The sequence below is a fragment of the Eretmochelys imbricata genome, chromosome 6 (genome assembly GCF_965152235.1).
Source record: "Eretmochelys imbricata isolate rEreImb1 chromosome 6, rEreImb1.hap1, whole genome shotgun sequence".
Lineage (NCBI taxonomy): Eukaryota > Metazoa > Chordata > Testudines > Cheloniidae > Eretmochelys > Eretmochelys imbricata.
Window position 1 is genome coordinate 121,819,589 of NC_135577.1, and position 14,986 is coordinate 121,834,574.

At 41.3% G+C, this 14,986-nt stretch overlaps 1 protein-coding gene across 7 annotated transcripts in view; it reads right to left on the reverse strand.

The window, feature by feature from the left end:
* The window catches only part of KIAA0586 (KIAA0586 ortholog), a 131,453-nt gene that overhangs the window by 81,127 nt on the left and 35,340 nt on the right, over positions 1 to 14,986 (reverse strand). For all 7 annotated transcript variants that reach the window (XR_013346450.1, XM_077819546.1, XM_077819550.1 and 4 more), the window contains exons 12-15: positions 13,835 to 14,061; positions 4,134 to 4,206; positions 3,542 to 3,811; positions 1,828 to 2,002 (exon numbers count right to left, since the gene is read on the reverse strand). Coding sequence is in view for 6 of the 7 variants with exons in the window: in XM_077819546.1 (XP_077675672.1) it covers positions 1,828 to 2,002; positions 3,542 to 3,811; positions 4,134 to 4,206; positions 13,835 to 14,061 (745 nt within the window). In the remaining variant the exon portion in view is untranslated. The remainder of the gene's footprint in view (positions 1 to 1,827; positions 2,003 to 3,541; positions 3,812 to 4,133; positions 4,207 to 13,834; positions 14,062 to 14,986) is intronic.

The window sequence follows — 14,986 nt, forward strand, 5'->3', positions numbered from 1 at the left end:
AGGAGCAAGATCACTGCAGGCTCAGGAGAGGGGGCGGGAAGGGATGGAGTGGGGGCAGGGCCCCTGGCAGAGCCAGGGGTTGAGCAGTGAGCACCCCGTGGCACACTGGAAAGCTGGTGCCTAAAGCGCCAGCCCCGGAGTCGGTGCCTATACAAGGAGCCACATGTTAACTTCTGAAGAGCCGCATGTGGCTCCGGAGCCACAGGTTGGCCACCCATGTACTATAAGGTGGGTGCATAACTGGTTGGAAAACCATTCCCAGAGAGTAGTTATCAGTGATTCACAGTCATGCTGGAAGGGCATAACGAGTGGGGTCCCGCAGGGATCAGTTCTGGATCCGGTTCTGTTCAATATCTTCATCAATGATTTAGATCATGGCATAGAGAGTACACTTATAAAGTTTGTGGACAGTACCAAGCTGGGAGGGGTTGCAAGGGCTTTGGAGGATAGGATTAAATTTCAAAATGATTTGGACAAACTGGAGAAATGGTCTGAAGTAAATAGGATGAAATTCAAGAAGCACAAATGCAAAGTACTCCACTTAAGAAGGAACAATCAGTTGTACACATACAAAATGAGAAAGGACAGCCTAGGAAGGAGTACTGCAGAAAGGGATCTGGGGGTCCTAGTGGATCACAAGCTAAATATGAGTCAACAGTGCAACACGAACATCATTCTAGGATGTATTAGCAGAAGTGCTGTAAGCAAGACACGGGAAGTAATTCTTCCGCTCTACTCCGCGCTGTTAGGCCTCATCTGGAGTACTGTGTCCAGCCCTGGGCACCACATTTCAGGAAGGATGTGGACAAAATTGGAGAGAGTCCAGAGAAGAGCGACAAAAATTATTTTTTTAGAAAACATGACCTATGAGGGACGATTTAAGAAATTGGATTTGTTTAGTCTGGAAAAGAGAAGACAGAGGGGACACAACAGTTTTCAAGTACATAAAAGGTTGTTACAAGGAGGAGGAAGAAAAATTGTTTTTCTTAACCTCAGAGGATAGGACAAGAAGCAATGGGCTTAAATTGTAGCAAGGGAGGTTTAGGTTGGACATTAGGAAAAACTTCCTAACTGTCAGGGTGGTTAAGCACTGGAATAAATTGCCTAGGGAGGTTGTGGAGTCTCCATCATGGGATATTTTTAAGAGCAGGTTAGACAGGGATGGTCTAGATAATACTTAGTCCTGCCATGAGTGCAGGGGACTGGACTAGATGAGCTTGAGGTCCCTTCTAGTTCCATGATTTCACACTTAAAGGCTACCTACATGTATAGAAAAACAGAATTGTAAACCCCATTTTTAATGCAACTTTAACTATGGAGATATGACAAGTGTAATAATTCAACTATATATTTCTTAAAACACAGTGAAAGCATATATTGAATTGATCATGGATCGCTAATCTGTCATAAAAAATGAGCGTTTTGAAAGAGATGGGATCTAAAGTTTGATACAGTAACAAAAAAAAAAAATACTTCCAGAGTATTACGTGCATGTTAAGAAGAGAGACTATAAGCAGAAGGCTGAAGATGAATTTCCATTACAAGTATGAATATCACAGCTATGCCAGTAATAATATAACTTGTTCATTTTACAACATGTACTGGGGATGAATTTCAGAAAGGTTGGCTCTCAAATAATGAGGGGAAAAAGAGAATGGTTATCACAACTCACTAAAGCTTAACTTGAAGAGTGTGCCCGCTGTAAACAAGGAACTGAATCTGCTGTAAGGAATTTGAAAAGAAAAACCTGAAAGAAAGCACCTAATGGGAAGTGATGACAGACACACCTGTTTATAATTTAAACATTTATATGAAAGGATTACTTACCCCTAACACACTCTATAATTTTTGGTCTTTGAGGTTTGGATTTGGGAGATGGAGAGTTGAACCTGAGATATGGCGCTTTTTTAAGCTTGCTGCGGTGACCCTGGTAAATTGGTTTCCCATATACCTGGGACAGATACTCTTCATTCTGCTCCACTGCACTTGCTTTCAGAGGTCCCTGCACAGAAGAAAAGTAATTTCTAAATTCTCCATATGTGAAGAACTAAATGTGTAATTATTACTACACATTTTTTTCCAGCAGTTTTACATTTTGTGAAGTATTATGGAAAAATAAGATACAGAAACGAAACAGTGTTAGACGAACTGTAAATCTTGGCTTTTTATTTATTTATTTATTTATTTTTACTTCCTGTCATAAATATAAAGGGAATGGTAACCGCCTTTCTGTATACAGTGCTATAAAATCCCTCCTGGCCAGAGGCAACATCCTGTTACCTGTAAAGGGTTAAGAAGCTCAGCTAACCTCGCTGGCACCTGACCCAAAGGACCAATAAGGGAACAAGATACTTTCAAATCTTGGAGGGGGAAAGGCTTTTGTTTGTGCTCTTTCTTTACATGTTTGTTGTCTCTTGGGACTGAGAGAGGCCAGACAGAAATCCATCTTCTCCAAACCATCCTAATCCAAATCTCCAATATTGCAACCAGTATAGGTAAACCAGGCAAGGCGGATTAGTTTATCTTTTGTTTTATGTGAATCTTCCCTGTGTTAAGAGGGAGGTTTATTCCTGTTCTCTGTAACTTTAAGGTTTTGCCCAGAGGGGGAGCCTCTGTGTTTTGAATCTGAATACCCTGTAAAGTGTTTTTCATCCTGATTTTACAGAAGTGATTCTTTTACCTTTTCTTTAATTAAAATTCTTCTTTTAAGAACCTGATTGATTTTTCATTGTTCTTAAGATCCAAGGGTTTGGGTCTGTGTTCACCTGTACCAATTGGTGAGGATTATTATCAAGTCTTCCCCAGGAAAGGGGGTGTAGGGCTTGGGGGGATATTTTGGGGAAAGATGTCTCCAAGTGGCCTCTTTCCCTGTTCTTTGTTTAAAACACTTGGTGGTGGCAGCATACTGTTCAAGGCCAAGGCAAAGTTTGTACCTTGGGGAAGTGTTTAACCTAAGCTGGTAAGAATAAGCTTAGGGGGTCTTTCATGCCGGTCCCCACATCTGTACCCTAGTGTTCAGAGTGGGGAAGGAACCCTGACACTTCCTATGTAATTTGATAAATTAGTTGTCGTTATGCATAAGAACTTTTGCATCAATCAGAATCAAGTATACAATCAACTTTACCTTTTTATACCCTGTTACATATTATTTATTAAGTGCCAATTAGCTATGTACTCTACAAGCATAAAAATAAAGCCAGTCCTCACAATGGAAACCCAAAGGAGGGAGCCACTTTATTTTAAATTTGCATTTATGGTAATATTAATTATAAATGAAGTAATGTACACTCAAACTACCCTTTAAACAAACCCTACAAATCCTGTGCCTTATAGCATAATTGTCCAGAATTAAATGTGCAGTATTCCAGATACTACTCAACTAGCACTGTGTGTAGAGGAATATTTGCCTTACATGTGAACATTTTAATTACCGTCAATCATAAAGCAGGACACTGACAGTTCCAATTCAGTTCTCTCCTGGAAACTGAAGTAGGGCCATCATTACCAGAAGAAACTCCAAATAATAAACAAAACCCTTTACCTCTGCCCTTCCTTCTTTCTTCAGCAAAGTTTCAGAAACTGAATAACTTCTCAAGCTCTGCCTTCTAAAATTATCCTCTGACGCCTTCTCAGAAGGCTTAGCAGCAGATAAATACTTCTTTGTTAAGGATCCTTGGGTTTTTTGAGTTTTTGCTTTAATTTCTTTGTTGGTCTTCATATCCCTGGTATTCTGTGTTCTCTTGATCCATGGAGTCTTTAGATCTTTTTGATTATATTGTGTTTGTTCATAATCACTTTTTGCCATTTCTGCCTAAAGATAAAATGGAAACATAGTCAAACGAGATTTTATCTTCCAGTCTATCAGGAGAGGCTGGGGACAACTTTGAAGTTCTGACAAATGGTTTGTTTTTCATGTTAAACAGTAACTGTGATGTAGTGATTTTCAATAAGCTAAACAAGTTTTAAAATAGGTGTGAATATTTTGTTGTTAAGCTACAAATTGGCCTAATAGTCTCCTGATGTTTTCATATTGAGAGTGAACAATATTTCTTAAAAGTCTACATTTTAAAAAACCACAAGTGTGTCTTACAATGCAAGAAAACTTTAACTCATACATTTTCTTCCAGCCATACCTGAATTTCCACACTGATTGCTTTAATCCACTCATCTACTGTCTTTCTGATACGAATCTCCTCCAGTACATTTCTGAAAAACAAAGAAGAAAGAGCTATGTTAGGTCAAGGTTTCTCAAACTGTGATGAGTTAGTTCCTGAGAATGTAGTGACCTGTTCTGAGGGAGGCTTTAAAAAGCACTGGGAAAATAAGAATACTACTTATCTACAATTCTTGATCTCTGAAGATATTGGATGTATTCATACTACTTTCCCACATCTGTGCTTCTAGTACATCATTGTTGGAAGCTACCACAGTTCTATGCCCTAGCACCATTAACATGCCTCACAAGCAGGTGCCATGCACTTACTCTCATGAGATGGTATAGCAGCCCCTATTGCCTCATATGTTCCTTTTTTGAAAAGCAAAAGAGTATGAAAAACATACTCCCAATTTGGTTGGGGAGAGTGAGCAGATGAGTATTTAAAGACAGGTAAGTCTTTTTTTTCAAAAAGGAATTATTATGGATTCCCATTCCCAGAAAATCTTTACAAAGTAGAGACTAGCTTCATTCAAGACAGCAAAGAGATGAGAGTTCAATTACCACCAAAATATATTTTGCAGATATAATTTTATGTAAGCAACTGATAAAATATCTGGAACAGAAACTAGAGAGACATCCCAAAAAAAAACAAAGGTGTGAGAAAGATTGGGTGCTCACAACATGGAAACAGGTTCTGTAACACCAATGGTCAAAATCAGCTTCATGTCACAAGACAGAGAGCAAGCAACAGTGCACTGAGAAAGCATGCTGAGTATTCTCTGTGGTAGCTTTGCTCATCTGAACAGAAAATAAATATACCTGGGGTGTTATATTGGTGCACGCCGTCGTACTATCTGCACAGAGGTTGGCAACAATTTTAGACACATATTGACTGAATGAGCCCCAACAGGACCTTGAAATTGTGAGCTTAATACAAGGAGTAGCAATAACAAAAACAATCAGACAAACATTTAAACCCTGGCTGTTCTGGAGACAATCTGATCTACTTTACTAGTATCATATGAAACATGAAGTTAAGGCCTTAAGTGTGCTCTACAAAACAACCCCCTAAAAAGCTTTTCGTGCTGAACTTATGACATTTGGTTCAGTTGACCTAGACCTCTTTTTAAATCCTGTAGAGAAGAGAGGGGAAAGATTAACAGAAAACCTTTGCCTCTTGGTGTGACACTGGTAAAACAAGTGCCAGCTCTAGTCAAAGCCGCAGGTGTTAGCTGAGAACTGACAAACTATAGCTGGAAACCAAACCAGCTCACCTGTATGTTAGTTTTGTTCAAAATAGGTATTAGTCTTATAAGAATGTATTCCGTGTTTAGACTCTACGACATAGAATCATAGAATATCAGGGTTGGAAGGGACCTCAGGAGGTCATCTAGTCCAACCCCCTGCTCAAAAGCAGGAGCCATCCCCAATTAAATCATCCCAGCCAGGGCTTTGTCAAGCCTGACCTTAAAAACTTCTAAGGAAGGAGATTCCACCACCTCCCTAGGCAACGCATTCCAGTGTTTCACCACCCTCCTAGTGAAAAAGTTTTTCCTAATATCCAACCTAAACCTCCCCCACTGCAACTTGAGACCATTACTCCTTGTCCTGTCCTCTCCACCACTGAGAATAGTCTAGAACCATCCTCTCTAGAACTACCTCTCAGGTAGTTGAAAGCAGCTATCAAATCCCCCCTCATTCTTCTCTTTTGCAGACTAACCAATCCCAGTTCCCTCAGCCTCTCCTCAGAAGTCATGTGTTCCAGACCCCTAATCATTTTTGTTGCCCTTCGCTGGACTCTTTCCAATTTATCCACATCCTTCTTGTAGTGTGGGGCCCAAAACTGGACACAGTACTCCAGATGAAGCCTCACCAATGTCGAATAGAGGGGGACGATCACGTCCCTCGATCTGCTCGCTATGCCCCTACTTATACATCCCAAAATGCCATTGGCCTTCTTGGCAACAAGGGCACACTGCTGGCTCATATCCAGCTTCTCGTCCACTGTCACCCCTAGGTCCTTTTCTGCAGAACTGCTGCCTAGCCATTCAGTCTCTAGTCTGTAGCTGTGCATTGGGTTCTTCCATCCTAAGTGCAGGACTCTGCACTTATCCTTATTGAACCTCCTCAGATTTCTTTTGGCCCAATCCTCCAATTTGTCTAGGTCCCCCTGTATCCTATCCCTGCCCTCCAGCGTATCTACCACTCCTCCCAGTTTAGTATCATCCGCAAATTTGCTGAGAGTGCAATCCACACCATCCTCCAGATCATTTATGAAGATATTGAACAAAACCGGCCCCAGGACCGACCCCTGGGGCACTTCACTTGACACCGGCTGCCAACTAGACATGGAGCCATTGATCACTACCCGTTGAGCCCGACAATCTAGCCAACTTTCTACCCACCTCATAGTGCGTTCATCCAGCCCATACTTCCTTAACTTGCTGACAAGAATACTGTGGGAGACCGTGTCAAAAGTTTTGCTAAAGTCAAGATACAATACATCCACTGCTTTCCCTTCATCCACAGAACCAGTAATCTCATCACAGAAGGCGATTAGATTAGTCAGGCATGACCTTCCCTTGGTGAATCCATGCTGACTGTTCCTGATCACTTTCCTCTCATGTAAGTGCTTCAGGAGCACTTGACAGTCCTGACATGAGTGTAAGCAAGTTGTTGCATGCATTAATCTCATTTGAAACGTCTGCTTTCCATGCTATAAGGAAATTTGTAACTTTTGCTTTGTAACTTCAAAAATATTTGCTCTGAACTTGTGAACCCTGGCACAGGAATCATCTCCCCTCTCCCCGGCCATTCAGGATCCCTCTCAAGTTTGAACAGGCCATTAAGGAACATCACAATACAAAGGATTGGTGAATGGCCTTATCAGATCTTGGAAATGCTACTTATAAAGGAGCTCATCTCATGGACTGGAAGGCTAAATGTAACAGATAAAACAGCAAGAAAAATTTTAATCTCTTTGCTGTTTAAACTCTCACAAGGCCAGAGACACTAAACTAAGGCAGAGATCCCCAAGGGTTACCACTGAGTCCACCCTGAAAGACATTTTGAATGGACAGATCACTACATATCTGTCATCTTTAGGAAACACAGATGTTAACTCACTTGTGTGTATATCCTTGCTTGCTTTAACTCATTTCTTTTTCCTCATTAATAAATCTTTAGTCAATTTACTATAGGATTGGCTACAATCATGGTCTTCAGTGTGAGATCTAAGGTACAAATTGATCTGGAGTAAGCTACTCTTGGGACTGGGAGCAACCCGAATATTTTGTGGTCTTTGGCATAAGTGACCATTTATCATCGATTGTAGGGCCTAATGGACTATATGTGACTCCATTATAGTGATCCAGGAGTTCACATTTGTTTCTGGGCTTGTGAAACTAATTATAGAACACACCACCAGTTTGGGGTGTCTGCCCTGTTTTTGACAGTCTGCCCTGAAGTAAGCTCTCATAGTCATGAGCCACTCCAGATCTGTATTAAGCATCCACTGGACAGGCTAAGTTATTTGGGTACCTAGAAATTACCTTTGGATACAGAAACTTGATCCTAACATCTGAAATTGAGGCTGCAGAGAAGTTAGAATTTTTACTACCTCAGAAAGCACTGGGACCCGTGGTTTGGAGGCTTGGCCTAAAACCCAGCTAGAACAAGCTGCACTGCCATGCCAGAAAAGGAACAAGTATCAGTTTTCCTTCCAAAAACTTCCCTAAATTTCTCAATGCATTTTTAACCCTCCCTTAATTGAAAGACTTAGTTTGACTGGAAAAAATAAGCTAAGAGATTCTAGAAGGAAAAGTAGAAACTCAAAACTTGCCCCATCCTGCCTATGTAAGGAAAACTGAAATTGTGATGCTGATAAGAAACTTAAATTCACCTGGACTGACCAAAAAAAACCCTGAAATTTCATCTTTTGTCACATTTGAACAGGCAAGAACAAAACTGCATCATACTAGAGAATGGCTATATGTACTTAGAAATGAAAAAAGGAGTATATTTCCAGGAAGACTAAGTAATGAAGCAAGGGGATGTGTTTAATTAAATAAAAATATTTTATACTGCTGACAGAGCAAAAACAAATTTAAAAGCCAAAGCCTGCTATAATGTGAATATTCCTAAAAAGTTATAGGTGTTAAACTGATGAAGAGTCTTCTAGATGGGAATGGTATGCAGTGGTGTTTTAGCCGTGTTGGTCCCAGAATATTAGAGAGACAAGGGTGAGGTTATATCTTTTATTGGACCAACTTCTGCTGGCGAGAGAGACAATCTTTCAAGCCACACAGAGCTCTTCAGGAGGAGAAGAGCTGTGTGTGGCTTCTCTTTGTTAAGCTAAATAAATTGAGCTCTTTTAGGCTATCACTATAAGGCATAAAGAAAAGGAGTACTTGTGGCACCTTAGAGACTAACCAATTTATTTGAGCATGAGCTTTCGTGAGCTACAGCTCACTTCATCGGATGCATCCGATGAAGTGAGCTGTAGCTCACGAAAGCTCATGCTCAAATAAATTGGTTAGTCTCTAAGGTGCCACAAGTACTCCTTTTCTTTTTGCGAATACAGACTAACACGGCTGTTACTCTGAAACCTGTCACTATAAGGCATGTTTTCTAATCCTTTAATCATTCTCATGGCTCTTCTCTGAGCCCTCTCCAATTTTTCAATATCTTTCTTGAATTGTGGGCACCAGAACTGGACACAATATTCCAGCAACAGTTACACCAGTGCCACAAGCAGAGGTAAAATAGCCTCTGTATTCCTACTCAAGATTCCCCTGTTTATGCATCCAAGGATTGCATTAGCCCCTTTTGGCCACAACGTCACTCTGGGAGTTCATGTTCAGCTAATTATGCACCCTGACCCCCAAATCTTTTTTAGAGTCACTGCCTCCCAGAATAGAGTCCCCCATCCTACATTTTTCCTAGATGTACACATTTAAATTAAGCCATATTAAAACATATATTGTTTGCTTAAGGCCAGCATTCCAAGCTATCCAGATCACCCTATATCAGTGACCTGTTCTTTTCGCTATTTACCACTCCCTCAATTTTTGTGTTGTCTGCACATTTTATTAGCGTTTATGTTTTCACTGATAAAAATGTTAAATATGTAGGATCAAGAACTGATCCCTGCAGGACCCCATTAGAACCACACCCGCTCTATGATGATTTCCCCATTTACAAGTAAATTTTGAGACTTATCAGTTAGCCAGTTTTTAATCCACTTAATGTGTGCCATGTTAATTTTATACCTTTCCAGTTTTTAATAATCAAAATGTCAGCCTTACAAGTCAAATGCCTTACAGAATTCTAAGTATATTACATCAACACTATTATCTTTATCAATCAAATTGTAATCTCATCAAAAATATATATCAAGTTAGTTTGACAGGATCTAGTTTCCATAAACCCATGTTGAATGTAATTAATTATATAATCTTCCTTTAATTCTTTATTAATCATGTCCTGTATCAGACACTATATTATCTTGCCTAGGGTTAACCTCAGAATGACAAGCCTATAATTAAAAGAGTCATCCCTCTTAGCCTTTTAAAATATCAGCACTACATTAGCTTTCTTCCAGTCTTCTGAAACTTCTCCAGTGATCCAAGACTTGCAGAAAATCAACATTAGCAATCCAGTGAGCTCCTCAGCCAGCTCCTTTAAAACTCTTGGATGCAAGTTATCTGGATTTGCTGATTTTAAAATGTCTAACTTCAGTAGCTGCTGTTTAACATCCTTTCAAGATACCAGCAGAATACAAAGAGTGTTGCCATCATCATTATATATGACTACGTCATCTGTTTTTTCCCAAATACAGAACAAATATTTATTGAACATGTTACATTCTATACCTTGGGGGAGAGTCCTGTAACCCCCATATTCCTCATTTATATATAATTGTGATATTGCATATAAAGCAGGCCATGTGAAGTATTTGGGGAAAGGGTATGATCTGCTGAAAGTCACTGTTCTATCTAAATATGTATATCATTAATGTATATGAAGTTATGAGAATTGTGTTGTATGGCTGTCACTAAAATATGCTGTGGGTTTGGGAAGCACCCAGATACTAGCTCTCCAGAGACAAAGCCAAGGAAAGTAACCAACACCTGGGTGGGTGTCAAAAACCATTAACAGCCATTGTCCAGCAAAGGAGCTACAATTCAATGACTCACCAGCATAAGGCCACACCAGAGGAATTGCTCAGCCTTACCTGGGGACTCAGCAATGCGCACCAAACATGCCTGGACTTGTGTTCTCCAGGCACATAGACTAAGAGTATAAAACAAAACACAGTGGCCCCATGCTTGGCCTTTCTCCTTCCCTCACCTATGCTGGAAACAACAAGGACACTCTGAAGACTCCAACAGAGGGGACTGGCCCAGGTTTCAAGGGCGAAACCTGTGTACTATGCACTGCAATATCCAGTGGGTTGAGAAAAACTGCTTAATCTAGATGTTGCCCAGTCTAATAGAGTTGAAAGTTTAGACTGCATGCTTATATTTTATTTTATTTTGGTAACCACTCTGACTTTTTGTCTATCACTTATAATCACTTAAAAACTATCTTTTGTAGTCAATAAATTTGTTATACTGTTTCTTTATCAGTGAGTTTGCCTGAAGTATGTGGTAAATCTCCTCAGGTTTGCAAAGAGTAGTGAATATCCACTTTCCATTCATGAAGTGGTGAACCAATTAATAAATTTGCACTGCTCAAGACGAGCAGTGCAAGATGGTATATTCCTGAGGTACCGTGCTGATAGCTGGGCGGGATTTGGCTGGTGCCTTTCTCTGTGTGATTCACGAGTGGCTCTGGGAGCATTCATGCAATCTAGATGGGTGTAGGGCTCCACATGCCGTTGCGCTGACTGATAACAGGGCCTGGAGGGGTTTGCTGCTTGTCACTAGCAAAACATTGTGAGAGAAAGCCCGGGCTGGAGAGAGTTAAGGGGACACAGCGGTCCCAAAGTCCCAGGCTGCACCCTGGGGATCCTGTCACAAAACACTTCTATCATTTCTGCATTATTATTCCTAATTCTACTATTTCCATTTAGTTGTGGACTAATGCCATTGCTGGCATTTTTTCCCCCCTTGTATACTTAACCTCTTTATTTTCCTGAACTCTGCCAGCCACAGATGTTGCCATATGTCCCTTTGCTTCCCTTATCAATTTTCTACAATCCCTAGCTTCTGATTTATATTCATTACTATCAATTTCCCCTTTTTTCCATATGTTGCCCAGTATGTTGCTCACAAACAGGGAAGAATTAGTGGGGGAAGCAAAAGTGGATGGGAATCTGGGAGGCAGTGACCATGAGTTGGTTGAGTTCAGGAACCTGACACAGGGAAGAAAGGTAAGCAGCAGGATATGGACCCTGGACTTCAGAAAAGCAGACTTCGACTCCCTCAGGGAATGGATGGGTAGGATCCCCTGGGGGACTAACATGAAGGAAAAAGGAGTCCAGGAGAGCTGGCTGTATTTCAAGGAATCCCTGTTGAGGTTACAGGGACAAACCATCCCGATGCGTCGAAAGAATAGTAAATATGGCAGGCGACCAGCTTGGCTTAACGGTGAAATCCTAGCGGATCTTAAACATAAAAAAGAAGCTTACAAGAAGTGGAAGGTTGGACATATGACCAGGGAAGAGTATAAAAATATTGCTCGGGCATGTAGGAATGAAATCAGGAGGGCCAAATCGCACCTGGAGCTGCAGCTAGCGAGAGATGTCAAGAGTAACAAGAAGGGTTTCTTCAGGTATGTTGGCAACAAGAAGAAAGCCAAGGAAAGTGTGGGCCCCTTACTGAATGAGGGAGGCAACCTAGTGACAGAGGATGTGGAAAAAGCTAATGTGCTCAATGCTTTTTTTGCCTCTGTCTTCACTAACAAGGACAGCTCCCAGACTGCTGCGCTGGGCTTCACAACATGGGGAGTAGATGGCCAGCCCTCTGTGGAGAAAGAGGTGGTTAGGGATTATTTAGAAAAGCTGGACATGCACAAGTCCATGGGGCCGGACGAGTTGCATCCAAGAGTGCTAAAGGAATTGGCGGCTGTGATTGCAGAGCCATTGGCCATTACCTTTGAAAACTCGTGGCAAACGGGGGAAGTCCCAGATGATTGGGAAAAGGCTAACGTAGTGCCAATCTTTAAAAAAGGGAAGAAGGAGGATCTTGGGAACTACAGGCCAGTCAGCCTCACCTCAGTCCCCGGAAAAATCATGGAACAGGTCCTCAAGGAATCAATCCTGAAGCACTTACATGAGAGGAAAGTGATCAGGAACAGTCAGCATGGATTCACCAAAGGAAGGTCATGCCTGACTAATCTAATCGCCTTCTATGATGAGATTACTGGTTCTGTGGATGAAGGGAAAGCAGTGGATGTATTGTTTCTTGACTTTAGCAAAGCTTTTGACACGGTCTCCCACAGTATTCTTGTCAGCAAGTTAAAGAAGTACGGGCTGGATGAATGCACACTATAAGGTGGGTAGAAAGTTGGCTAGATTGTCGGGCTCAACAGGTAGTGATCAATGGCTCCATGTCTAGTTGGCAGCCGGTGTCAAGTGAAGTGCCCCAGGGGTCGGTCCTGGGGCCGGTTTTGTTCAATATCTTCATAAATGATCTGGAGGATGGTGTGGATTGCACTCTCAGCAAATTTGCGGATGATACTAAACTGGGAGGAGTGGTAGATACGCTGGAGGGCAGGGATAGGATACAGGGGGACCTAGACAAATTGGAGGATTGGGCCAAAAGAAATCTGAGGAGGTTCAATAAGGATAAGTGCAGGGTCCTGCACTTAGGATGGAAGAACCCAATGCACAGCTACAGACTAGGGACCAAATGGCTAGGAAGCAGTTCTGCAGAAAAGGACCTAGGGGTGACAGTGGACGAGAAGCTGGATATGAGCCAGCAGTGTGCCCTTGTTGCCAAGAAGGCCAATGGCATTTTGGGATGCATAAGTAGGGGCATAGCGAGCAGATCGAGGGACGTGATCGTTCCCCTCTATTCGACATTGGTGAGGCCTCATCTGGAGTACTGTGTCCAGTTTTGGGCCCCACACTACAAGAAGGATGTGGATAAATTGGAGAGAGTCCAGCGAAGGGCAACAAAAATGATTAGGGGTCTGGAACACATGACTTCTAAGGAGAGGCTGAGGGAACTGGGATTGGTTAGTCTGCAGAAGAGAAGAATGAGGGGGGATTTGATAGCTGCTTTCAACTACCTGAGAGGTAGTTCTAGAGAGGATGGTTCTAGACTATTCTCAGTGGTAGAAGAGGACAGGACAAGGAGTAATGGTCTCAAGTTGCAGTGGGGGAGGTTTAGGTTGGATATTAGGAAAAACTTTTTCACTAGGAGGGTGGTGAAACACTGGAATGCGTTACCTAGGGAGGTGGTAGAATCTCCTTCCTTAGAAGTTTTTAAGGTCAGGCTTGACAAAGCCCTGGCTGGGATGATTTAATTGGGTATGGGTCCTGCTTTGAGCAGGGGGTTGGACTAGATGACCTCCTGAGGTCCCTTCCAACCCTGATATTCTATGATTCTATGTTATTTTATTTTGTATAGCTGCCTTCACTTCAGCTCTAGACCAGGTCCATACTTTTTAACTAATAATATGAGTAGAGTAGAGTGGGTAGCAGCATGGAAGATTAAATGAAATTCCCACCTGTTTGTAGTCAAAGCATTAATAAAGGTATACATGGCATCTCCATCTTTTGCACGAATAATGGCTTCCAAATTTTCTTCGAGGACTTTTTTATTGTTTTGTACACCTCTTAAAATCCTTTCAGCATCCTTCAACACGGATTTTGGTGCTTTAACTGTCTGAAGAATAGATGGCTTGGAGACCTGAGGACATTCAGCAAAACTAGGTGCAGCAACAGGGTTTGTCGGCTAAAATTTAAGAAAAACAATTATTATTTTAACATACTAAATCATTTTTCTAAACAGAGTACATTAATCTGATTTACTGTTGATCTACCATCAATTCTAAGGTCCAATCTAAGGTGGAGAGCAACTGGCATTGACTTGAAGCCTAAACTAAAGAGAGATCGGTGTCTTGCAAAGTTAGGGCCAATAGTTAAACAAATGGAAGGAGATCTGAAACTTGACAAACATTGAAGTATAATATACCACGTCTGAGTCACAATGCTGATAAAATATGAAAGCAATATAGCATGTGAAAAAGATGAAATCATTAAATTTAAAGAGTAGAAATCACATGTTAATCTCTCTGTACAACAGCATTAAAGCATAATTAATTTGAAAAGAATAGGGATTAATTTCTGCCTCCAGATAAAGGCACATACCTCCCACTGAAATCAATCTGGTCCTAAGGAATACCAGGTAACATAGCACTACATGACTCAGTAGCACTATATGCCACTGATGTTTACTTCTTTATAAGAAATACTGAAAAAACTATTAAAAGCCATTTAATTTGCAAAACATTTCACCAAATTGAAAAGAAAATTAGTAATTAAACCACTAAGTATGAACACAAAGGACACCAACGCACAAGAACACAGAGACTGGTACAATTACAGGTCTCGTGCTCTTGTCTGGAACTACACAAAAGATGACGTCTGATCTCCAAGAAAAGAGGTGCGGAAGAGACACAGGCAGATAACAATGCTCTTCTGGACATGCTAATGACCAGCTAAAGTGACCCCTGGCCATTTCTTAGGCCACGTCTACACTAGAAACTTATGTTGACTCAAGTTATGTAAGCATCTAGCTGCGGCAGTTAGTACCTCGCTTGTGTGCCTGCATACTTGGCTCCTTGTATCAGTGGTGCACATACTACTCCTGGGGGAAT